The sequence below is a fragment of the Harmonia axyridis genome, chromosome 4 (assembly GCF_914767665.1).
Source record: "Harmonia axyridis chromosome 4, icHarAxyr1.1, whole genome shotgun sequence".
Taxonomy (NCBI): Eukaryota; Metazoa; Arthropoda; class Insecta; order Coleoptera; family Coccinellidae; genus Harmonia; species Harmonia axyridis.
In genome coordinates this window covers 6171686-6184267 of record NC_059504.1, presented here as the reverse complement: position 1 = coordinate 6184267, position 12582 = coordinate 6171686, and the positions used below count along the sequence as shown (strand labels likewise).

The 12582-nt window shown below is 33.1% G+C and overlaps 1 protein-coding gene across 1 annotated transcript; it reads left to right on the top strand.

Moving 5' to 3' along the window:
* The first annotated feature begins 9916 nt into the window (after positions 1 to 9916).
* LOC123678785 (ribonuclease H2 subunit B) lies at positions 9917 to 12324 on the top strand. Its single transcript, XM_045616000.1, has 4 exons — positions 9917 to 10172; positions 10322 to 10552; positions 10619 to 10758; positions 11219 to 12324. The coding sequence occupies exons 1-4, from the start codon at positions 10088 to 10090 to the stop codon at positions 11693 to 11695; spliced, it is 933 nt and encodes a 310-aa protein (XP_045471956.1). The 5' UTR covers positions 9917 to 10087; the 3' UTR covers positions 11696 to 12324.
* The last annotated feature ends 258 nt before the right edge of the window (positions 12325 to 12582 follow it).

Sequence of the window (12582 nt, the reverse complement as noted above, 5' to 3'; positions counted from 1 at the left end):
ATTATTGAAAACAAGAGTCAACGGCAACGAAATAGACTCACGGCACCGATTCAGAAACACAGGCGGAATACCATCAGGGCCCGGACCTTTACTACAATTTAAAGACTTCAGGGCTTCTTCTATATTCGCTTTAGAGAGTGAAACACTCGACAAATAATTATTAGTGCAGACGCCCCCCTCAACATCCAGGTTTCCATCACTGTCTGAAAATGGTTCAAAAACGGAACTAAAAAAATCCGCAAATAGATCTGAAATATCCTGTGATGATGAGGCTTCAACGTCACCATATTTCATAACTGAGGGAAGATTACTATGACTTACTATGACTTATGATTTATAGTGATTCAATTTATGTTTCAATTTCAAAAAAATTGATATTTTCGGTTTTTTTATACAATAAGTTCAATAAATAAAATAGTTTGTCACATCATTTTTTCATTGATGTGACACTACACAATAAAACTGCTAAAAATCAGGTAGCTTGATATGATTCAAGTACTTAATAAATAAATAGTTGACTTGAGATTGAAAAACTACTACTTGACTTGAGCTCAAGTCAAGTCAAGCTCAAGCCAAGTAGCTTGAAAATCAAGCCAAGCCCTAACCGTGGCCCACCCTGTATATACCTTTTCGAATAATTTCAATTCTTCTTTTGCTGGAACTGTTCAGTTGTGATAATTTCCGATTAATAGCTTTTCATATACGAAATGATCGACTTTTAAAAATTCTTGAACGATCCATTACCATTAGTAATGAATGTAAACACCCTGTTCTAGCGTTGATCAAATTATTTCATCATCGATAAGAAGATTAATGAATGAATCAGTTGGCGTTCCCCTTAGGTCTCAGCTCATTCATCATGAGAAACATATTATGAATTTGTATTTTTCAGATGCGTCTATCTGGATGGATTAGAAACAACTTTTAATCCCTAAGATCGATAAGGACTGTCAGCAGACTTTTTCATAATTCCCATTAATTTTCAATGCTTGTTCTAGAACTCAAACTCGTTTTTTTTTAATGTAAAACATAAAAATTTCTATAACAAATTAAATCGCTTTTTTTCCTTTTCAAATATATATACAGGGTGTTTCCAAATTAGCCGTGAACCTTGGAGGACGTGTTAGTATGACTCATTTGCTGTCATTTGAGCCATATTCAGTGATAACCAAAAGTCAACAGTTTACGAGATATTTGAATTCTTGTGATTTTTAAAAGATTTCTCACCCCATTTCATTTTTCGTCAATTTTTTTCTACGTTGACCAAATTTGAATTTAATTTTGGATTATTTTCGTGGCCAGCAAGAAAAGAAATAAAAAGAGGGGACGTACGTGTATGAGGAATGGTTGAGGTCTTTTCAAACATAATATGAAAACATTTTCTACTGAAATTCGGAGTTTAATTGCAAGAAAAAATATTTAATTCTCTCCTTTCTCTGCTTCTTTCCTCTTTCCAATCAAAATCTGCTGAAACAAAACTAGTGCCCGCATTCTAACGAAAACTTTTCTAAGAAATAGAGAAGAAATTTGAAGTTTTTGAAATAATTTTGTCATAGATAAATTGTGGAATTCGAAAGTTACTGGCAAATTTATATTACAAATTTACAATTTTTTTTCTCTTATAACAACTTTCAAATCATACTTATTCTTATCCAACATCGAATACAGCATAGTTTCGCTTTTTTCATATTAATCATAACGTTTTCTGATGAGAATAATTTGAAATTCAGGTCAACGTAAAAAAATTGACGAAAAATTAAGTAAGGTGAGAAATTTTCTAAAAAAAGATAAGAACTCAAATATATCGGAGACTGTTGAATTTCGGTTATCAATAAATATTATGGCTCAATCGACAGCAAATGAATGGTAGTAACATCTCCTTCAAGTTTCACGTCTAATTTGGAAACACCCTGTATACATCGGGATATAACGGTGTTAAATCGGGACGCCTTGGTGGCTACCGAATATTTCAATTATTTGAAGTTCACAGATTATAATAGATAGAAATAGGTCTTGGTTGATATTGAAGAAATTCAAAAAAACCCAACTTTGCATTATTACTTCAAAACTGATTGCAATAAAAAACAAATCATTACACCATTGGATTCTACTGAAAAAAGTGCCTGTAGAATGTTTTTCTTTTTTGTTTACAGCACCAGTAAAAAAGAGAACTTTTCAATTCACGCCATATTCCAATTTACTTTTATAGCTTGAAAACAGTTGAATTTATAAGGTTGTGGTATTCACCAAATTAATTCTCTCAAAAATGGACCCCAAAATGTACCATTCAGTTTTCTTTACTCACTGGACAACGAATTCGGCAGACCCCAGAATCAATGAAATTTTGATTTTCCAAAATATTGGATAAGTACGAAAAACCATGCAAAATTGAAACGAATACCTTTAGACTGAATGGCGTTCTTTGAAAGAATACTCTATACCTATTCAAAATGATCTGAACTCACCTCCCAATAAATACATATATCATTTTTTCCGTCGGAGGAAATTCTCAAAGGAATATTTTCCGTCATATTTCAAATATGGAAACGACCACAAATTATCGACTCCTTCACGGTTCAGGGAGCATAGCCAAGTGCAAATCAGCCTTCGGTATGTAACACTTTGAGGGTGCCAAATAGACATGTTATATTCATAAGTTCGATCCAGGCCGTTTCCGTCTGTCCGACGGCCGATTCCAGAAGGAAATTTCCCGCTTTCCTTTCAAGGATGGCATCTTGGAGATTCTGGCCTAGAAAATTAGTGGAATGCATGTGGAATAATATTTCTGAAATTCTGTGGTAAATCTATTCATTTTGCTATGTGCATACCTTTTAGAACGAAATCTTGCGAGAATATTTCAGTTTTACAGCGATTTCATGATTATATTTCATAATAATATTGTATAATTACTTGGAATTCTCTTCTCATGGATTGAACTATTATCTGTCAAATTTTTGATACAGAAAACTGTTTTACCAACCCATATTTTTCAATGCAAAAAGGATATTTCTGAAAATATTCCATTAATTTCAATAAAAATTCAGTGAATTAGAGAAAACAATTTATCATACTCGTATAGAAGGTTCATTCTACCTATAATTGGCCACTTCGTGGCACGTTTTTGACTTTTGAACTTGTAGAAGATAGAAGAATATCAATGCCTTCTGCACTTGTAGGTATTATATTCTAGCACAGATTGAAAAAGCGATTTTATTGTTTCATGATGGAATCATAGAACAAGTGCACTGCCATTCACCGACCCATTAATGATGATGATTGATAGATTTTCGAGAACACGAATTTATGCTACATCGAAAAAGAAATGTCAGAAAGATCATTCCGTTTTGTTTTCGAGTTATAAGCGAAAATTGTAAAAATGACGATATCGAAAAACATTTATATCTCCGTTAATACTGTTGATAGAGCTCTGAAGTTAAAATATCCAGTGGCGTGCTCGTCTTTTTAACAGGGTTTTTAATTACAAAGTTATGACCCAATGTTATATTTCAATTTTGGAAGCTTAATTTTGCCTGATTTCAAAATATATGAAATCGTATGGTTATCATGGTATCAATATAAATAAAAGAAAATGGTCACAAATCTTTTTTTTCTAAGAGTCCCAATATTTCTATGGTTTCAACTATGAGAACAGAACAAAAAATGCATTCTATAACGAGAGCAGTGTCTTTCCGTCAATCTGATTATTTCTATGCTTCTTGCTAATTTCTACAAAATTCGAATCTGAATATAACTATTTTATGAATTTTTTATTTCAAAATAGATTCGGAAATAACGGAAAGATCCACATGATCGACTGTTTCAATAGAGAGAGCAAACCGAGGACAAACCATACGATGTGATCTTAAAATCAGGAAAAATTAAGCTTTCAAAAAATGACACAGAAATCTAGTGTTCTCTTTTGAAAAAACATAACTTTGGATCATAGCTTCGTAATTAAAATTCCTTTTCAAACGACGAGCACGTTTCTTGGTACTAGTTAAAAAAGTGCCTGTATAATATTATAATTTCAGAGCTTTATCATCAGTATCAGTGGAGATATGATTTTTTTTCGATATTGCATTTTTCCAATTTTCGTTTTATACCTAACTTGAAAACAAAAGAAGGTGGCCAAAAAATGAATACTATTCTTGTTAGTTTCTCAGAAAAAGAGAACGAGAATGGGGGTTTATGATAAAATGAATGTAGAAAACAATTAAAAAAATGCAATTTTCAAAAACCCATCATATTCGAGTCGTATAAACTCATCTCATATATCTCCATCATTGAAAGCCATATTTAATTCTCGGAAGCAGCCATATCTATCGTTCAGCGTGAAATAAAGACCCATTAGTCATCCCTGAAAACGTAACAACCAGACCGAATTCAGAACAGATAAAGAAACAATAATTTTATCTTATGAACAACAGTTGAACTGGTAACCGAACGCAATCTTGTTTCGGGACCATTAAGTTAATTATTAAACCCTTTCTTGCAAACAGGGTGGGAGAGAGACGAAGATAGGGGATGATTTATGCTTTCTGAGATTTTGTTATTGGAGTTAACCTCAAACTGAAAGAAGATATCTTTACGGAATTATTCCATCTGGATATGATTTTAGGAAAGAATGGCTTTTGATCTAGAAATGGAAATTTTTAGTAGTTTACCAAGTAGAAAAAGTATATGAAATTATAATGAATATTCATATTCATGACGAGTTTCGAAATCAAGGACATTTTCTCCGAATCTGGATATAATTTTGTAATTTGCATATAACGGGTGTTTTTTTTGAGGTATATAACTTTAAGTTGGCATTACTGTTCAAGATGGCGACCGATTTAACACCTGTCAAGTGATTTATTCTCAGTTTGGTTTGGCAATTCATTATGAATAGACTCACGCCTGAACAACGCTTGCAAATAGTGCAATTTTATTACAAAAATAATGTTTCTGTGCGGAATCCGTATATCACGCACTACGTCCATTTTATTTTGTTTAGCGATGAAGCGCACTTCTGGTTGAATGGCTACGTCAACAAACAAAACTGCCGCATTTGAATTGAAGCTAATTCTCAAGTGTATGTCGAAACACCGTTACATCCAGAAAAACTGACTGTTTGGTGCGCTTTATGGGCTGGTGGAATCATTGGTCCGTACTTCTTCAAAAACGATGATGGCCAGAACGTTACACTCAATGGTGATCGATATAGAGCCATGATTACTAACTTTTTCATTCCTGAATTTAACAACCATGATGTCCAGGAGATGTGGTTCCAACAAGACGGCGCAACATGTCACACAGCTCGTGCCACAATCGATTTATTGAAAGACACGTTTGGTGACCGCCTAATTTCACGTTTTGGACCTGTGAATTGGCCTCCAAGATCTTGTGATTTAACACCGCTAGACTACTTTCTGTGGGGCTATGTAAAGTCATTGGTCTATTGGGATAAGCCACAAACCCTTGACCATTTGGAAGACAACATTCGTCGTGTTATTGCCGATATACGCCCACGAATGTTGGGAAAAGTCATCGAAAATTGGACGTCCAGATTGGACTACATCCGAGCCAGTCGTGGCGGTCATATGCCAGAAATCATATTTAAAATGTAATGCCACAAGATTATCTTGCGGATAAATAAAATTCATGTCAAACGAATAATCAATCGTTGTTTTATTGCAATTTAAAGTTCTATAGCTCTAAAAAAAAAACCCCTTCATATTTATATTTCGGAACGAATGACTGTGGGTTCGAATCTTTTCTTTAAATTTCGTAGAAAATTTCTAACATTGATATTTCATATTTTTTCTGTTTTCGAGATATTATGTATTGAAAGACGAGGCCATAAAGCATAGTGTGAAATGTTCATAATTTTTCCTTTAAAATTCACGGATGTTCTCGATTTTGGAGGATCAAAGGTACTTTGACCGATTTCTGCACCAAATTCATGTAGGCGAATACTATCTATTTCAATGTCCGACAAAAGCTTAGACGGCTCGATATAACAAGTAGTAAAATGTATTGTATGTATGTATGGAGGCATTAATTGATCGATACTCGTGTCAAACGCAGCAAGAATTGGCAGGAGCATTGGGAGTGACGCAACAAGCCATTTCAAAACGGCTGAAAGTCATGGGAATGATTCAGAAACAAGGAAATTGGGTGCCGTACAAGTTGAATCCGAGAGATGTTGAACGACGTTTGTTAACTTGTGAACAGCTGCTTGCAAGGCAAAGACGGAAGGGATTTCTGCATCGCATTGTGACTGGAGATGAAATGGGTTTATCACGATAATCCCAAGCGCAGAAAATCATGGGGATATACCGGCCATGCTTCCACGTCGACGTCCAAACCAAATATTCACGGTTCCAAAATCATGCTCAGTATTTAGTGGAACCAGCTCGACGTAGTGTATTATGAGTTGTTAAGACCGATTGAAACAATCATAAGCGATCGTTTTCAAACGCAATCAATGCGTTTGAGCTGAACATTGAAAAACAAAGAGCCGAAATACAACGAGATACATAATAATGTGATTTTACAGCATGACAATGCTCAACCCATGTTGCAAAAGTGGTCAAGACATACTTGGAAACGTCAAAATGAAATTCCACACCACCCTCTGTATTCTCTAGATGTTGCTCCCTCGTTCTATCACTTATTTCGATCAATGGCACACGGCCTGACTGACCATCACTTCCGGTATAACCAGTTTTTCACAATAGAGCCTCGAATCCCGAAAAAAGACGACGAAAGCAAAGTTGTACGTCTATGTAATTGGTTTCTTCTCGAACGATATCAATGTTTGTTTTTAATGAACCTGAATTATTAAAAACAATAAACCAATACAGAATTTTCCCAGGTAAATGAAAATTTACCACAACATATTCAAATGAATCCTTTGCGATGCATCGAGCATCATCAGATGAAGAGGAAACCCAAGGATGCGTCATCCCAGCCATTTCAGCTCCGAGTTCAAATCCGATTGTGTTATCTTTTTTACCATTCGCGATTATGACGGTTCCTTGTACTCATTTCGCCCATAAATTTGGAAGGACCCTCGCAGTTCTGATTTCAACCACAAGCTAACGCCTGATCAGATCGAGGATTTATCGTTTTCTTATTTTAAAAAAGCTCATTTCGAATCTTCTCCTGCTGCTTGGCTGAACATTGAATTCGAGAAGATGTCTAGTTCGCTTCTGCCATTGGTTTAATTCGACCGGATGAATCTACGCTCGTTGATCTCATTTATTCGATCGAATAGAAATTCATTCAAATTCATACCGTTTGGTTCGTTATTTTTAATAATGAACCTTTCGAAAAAGCGGAAAATGTTTGTTAAATGCCATTGATATTTATACCCATGTATTTCTCATTATGGATTTTTTTATTATCTATTATTTTGTTAGATTTGAAGTTGTCAAACTACACTGCGCAAAAAAATTAACGCACATTCTGAAAATCTCAATTTTAATGAAAGTTAACTCTACATTGACTTTATAACTTATTTTTTATGTTCTCTCGGGAAGGTTTTGAACGAAACAAGACACATCAAATGGAAGAAAAATTCAGGATTTCACCGAATCTTATGTGAAAGAAGAGAAATAAACAATTTTCAAAATACTGGAATGCTGATAAGTGATTTAATACTTGGTAGTTCCACCCCTTGCGTTAATTACAGCTCGGCAACGACGGTTCATACTCAAAATGAGTGATCTTAAAATGTTCTGATCTAATCCTTCCCAGATTTCTCTGAGTTGGATTCCTATCCTAAGTCATTAAGAGTAGCTGGATGATTTTCTGAACTTCTCAGCCTTCTATTGAGGTTGTCCCAAACCTGCTCAATCGGATTGAGATCTGGACTTCTTGCTGGCCATTCCATTCGAGAGACTTCAACCTCTTCAAGGTACTCCTGAACGATGCGCGCACGATGGGGTCTGTCATTATCGTCCATAAAAATGAAATTTTCACCAATGTATGGGGCAAAAGGAACTTTCTTGAATAGCATGTGCTCTTCAATGTGCAATTCTTTTGTATGTCCACGCTTCTTCTCGCAAAACTACCGCTTGGGCACATTCCTCTTGGGTCAAATTGCGTGTTTCGCGTTGCATAGCGATCGAGTGTAGAAAATCAAACGAAAGAAAAACTATTGATCACTAGAATTGATCGAGAACAACTGATTTCAGAATGGAGCAAATACATTCAAAATCTGCTAATCTCATCTTTTTTTATTTCTGCTGGGAAAACGTTGAAGAACAAAGTTGAAGTGGGATAACATATACATGCATAATTCTGATAAAAATAATTATCATTGAGAACACCTTCAGTTGTAGAATAAATTTGAGATTTCCATAATGTGCGCTAATTCTTTTGTGCAGTGTATATTTATTACGGACATTTCCATAGCAACTAACCATTCCAACAATTGCGATTCTATCAATATTTTTTTAATTTATCACTTCAGGAAAAATAAAAAATTATGGGAATTTTAATAATTTGCAAATATAATATTTTACATATATCATTATAAACAATCGGAGAAAAAATCTTTATGTTCAACTCGACAGCAGAGAAGATTGAATATGTTATTAAGAATTGGGTTCTAGTCTGTTTTTCACCTCAAAAAAATTATTATTATTCTATTAATAATATTATTTATTGAGATCCTTCTCCAGTGGACTCTACAATTACCGCAGGAAGGCTTTTCGTTGAATGAAAATGTTGTTCTCATCATGAAGGTTTTCCATTCTTTTGTTTTGCCGAATTAAATTATTTTTTTCTAATGCCCTATCAAAATTCACTATCACATGGAAGACTGTTATAATAAAGTTACAAATCGTGAGTAACAGTACAGGTCCTTCAGGATTTTCATTTTTATCCCTGGAGAGTACTATTTCTAGAGTGGCGATCTAAATTTCATTACGGCTATCTGAGATAGACAATTTATAGGATGTCATATTGGGCGAGTGACAAAGCCTTAAGGCAGAAAATGTACGTAGGAGATGAAAGATAGTGATATTGAATTTAGCTTGGATATGGTGTGGTCACGAAAAAATGGGGGAGAAAAAAGTTATTTCGATTCGGTTTCTTATCTAAGAAATGCAGAATTGCCAACGAAAACATTACGACTACATTAAAAGTTTTATAGAAATAGTTATCATTAGTTAATAATCTTGAAATGCACCCTATAGGTTTTCATAATAAACTGAGGAGCTACTATTCTGTAAAAAGCTTTTTCAGTTTTAATTTCCATCTCTTTACTAATTTTTCCTTCTATTCTTCTTCTAATGATTCTCAAAACTTATGTTCTGATCATATGATTTTAACGTTGACTCAACTAGCTTCATCTCTCTCTTTCTTTTTCAGATTGCCGCGAACTCTTCACGAAAGTCACTTGAGGGCCTTAGAATATAGATTATTAATTAAGAGCATTAATAGTAATCTATATTCTTAGATTATTAATGTTTAAGTGTTCATTTTATATTAGGTCTGTGCCAGAACTGGCACAGACCTGATATAACACAATTACTTTGAAACGTTAAACAGAAAAATAATATATGGTGTAAGTCGAACGACTTACACCATATATTATTTTTCTGTGTAACATTTCAAAGATATCTATTTTACTATACAGGAAACTTTAAATAATTATTCATTACAGAATACTGCAATATTTTGTAGAAACCTGTAATGTTAAAATATTCGTTACAGAAATCTATAACGGGAAATGGTATATTACAAAAATCTGTAACTGAATATTACAGAAATCTGTAATATAAAGTAGTGAAACAGGTTTCTGTAAAGCACTAGAAGATTCCTTTTTCAGATTTTCACTATACAGAAAACTATTTTAGTTCATCATAAGAATCTGTAACATAAATTACCATTGCTTTATGCGAACTTTGCGAAAGAATAGAATACTTCAATAATTGGTGTCGATTAATGTGTCAAATGAGCTGTCCAACGCGTAAAACAACAAAACAATTTTTTTGTGGGAAAACGTAAAGATTTATAAGAAATGCTTTTAGATTCGTAAAGTGTAATTCGAATATATTCATCGTGATTTAATCTTGTTATATCAGTTTCTAAAATGCCCCGTGTCAAAAGTTCACCGAAAAAATGCATCAAAACGAACGTACAAAATCCAACAAACTCATGGGTGTTTTTACTGAAAGGTAGGAGAAAATATTTGAGATTCTGAATGAAACTCCCCTCATTAACCTTCTCTTAATTCATTTCAAGGTTTGCCCATTTCAAAATCTAATGAGATTTGTTGATTCATTTTCGTTATTTTCCTATATAATGTGAATTTTCGAATTCTTAGGTGAAGCCTTGGAATTATCTGACCAATACACCGGTACTGGAACTCCTGATATCGTAACTCTGAGGCATCCAAATACAGGGGAATCGGCGATATTCCTATTTTCGCCAGCTAACAATTCGGTACAAGAGATTCTTACATTCAATGAAGGTAAAAGATCTTGGTTTATTGAGGAGTCAGTCAAAAGTGATGGTAAAATGCAGCTTTCAACCCCAATTGATCCAATATTTCTAGGTAAGATTCTTTGCTCTCCCCTTAGATTGCATTAGAAAATACTATTATGTTTATCTGAATTTTCAGTTCTTCCTTATTTACGAAAGCACTGCATTAATCAAGCAATACCCTTGGATCAATTACTGAGGGACGAAGAATATCCAGAAACTGAAAGACTTTTGAAATCTAGTGGACTCAAGTATTTGAACTTAATTGCTGATCGTAAGGTAAGTTTATTCAAACTTTAAAATGAGAGAAATTCTTTTGAATTATACAAAATTATGTGGAAGCCAAAATCAAATGGAGTGTTTGAAAAGGACTACTCTTGAATTTGTCTATAACAAAATGATTGAACCACCATCTTGCACTCATTTGCAATTTTGTTTAAAAACCACTTACTTAACTACTATCTTGAAATTTTATATCAGAATCAAAATTATCATTACCATCACTCCTAATATCACTCTTCCAGTCAAGAGAAATGTTCATGAACTGTAAGTGTTTCAAATTAAGAGATCAAATAAAATATCTTTTCTGAAGAACTATTCAACATTTTGTTTGTATGTTCCATGCTACTTTACAAAATCTCAAATCTATTTTAAGTGGATGGAATAAATTCTTGATAGCGGGTTCCTCAAAGGATAAAAATGATAACTTAGTTAATGCAAATCATCGATTTTTTCTCAGGGAGATGAAGAACTTAATGCATTTAAGTATAATGAAGAGAAAACCTTGTCTTGGTTGAAGAAGAAGACTGAAAGGGTTGCAGACATTCTAAAGCAGAAAAACATAAATGTTGGAGGCGGAGCCGTTTCAGCGACATTTATCAAATCAAAAACCGAATCTTTTGACAATGATGCATATCTGAAATACGCCCATGGAATAGTTTCAGAATATTTAATGGAAGATTTGAGCTCAAAATTATTGAAATATTTAAATCTTCCCGAAGAAAATAATTTGAAACGTAAAAGTACAAGTAATCAATCACAGCCAGATGCAAAAAAACCTAAAATTGAAGACGAGAACAAAAGTAGTACTTCCAATGTTCTAGATTTAAGTAAACCAGAACCTAAACCTAAAACATCGCTGAGTTCTAAAGATAAAGCTCGACTTAAAGCTGCTAGTAGTAGCAAATCAATAACTTCGTTCTTTAAAAAGTGCTGAAGTGCTAGAAGTCAATTTTTTAGGTTAATTTAAATGAAAATGCATTAGAGTGATTATGCAGATTGAAAAATATTAAACATTTGAATGAATGGTGAAGCATTTTCTAGATTTTCTCATTTAAAAATATTCTGTGATTTAAATCCCATCTACACATGATGGTCTTATTTATTATTTTTGTTTAACATCGTCACATAATTTTTATTGAATGTCTCGTATAAAATACTTCTTACAAATTTTCTGAGTATGTTTATCTTGGTTTTCAAACAGAGGTATTAATTACAATCAACAAATCTGAATAATGAAATGCTATAAATCGATAATCTAAGTTTTTGTATAGTTGACTTTATCAATTAAAATCAAACTTAGGTTTTTTCATCAATGGTGTAGTCTTCAAAAGTTGCCAGTTAGAAATACAGAACATGTTTGAAAATGTTCTGTAAAAATGTTTACATTTTCATTAAATTGGAGGAATGTATTTTTAGATTATTTTCCAACAACAGAATTTTTCAGTATAAGGGGGAAATGAATTGTTTTGCTCAATTTTTTATTTTATCACATTATCACTTATAAAGCCGTTCTTAAGTTTTATTGTATTTATTATTTGAATAATATTTTATATATACAATTTATTTTGAACAATCGATCTGATTTCAGTATGTGCATGTATGTGACAACTTATTATTATTATTATTATTAAAATTTGTAATACCCCAGAAAAGATTTTTTTTTCGGTGGCAAATTTTTCTACCTGCTTAATCTAAAGTTCAATCTCATTGAATTAGTTCTATTAACATAATAGTTTATATTGTGTTGTGAGATATGAAATTCTTCAATTGTATAATTTTTCGTAATTTGAGAAAATTTTTATCAGTGCATTTCCATTTTTC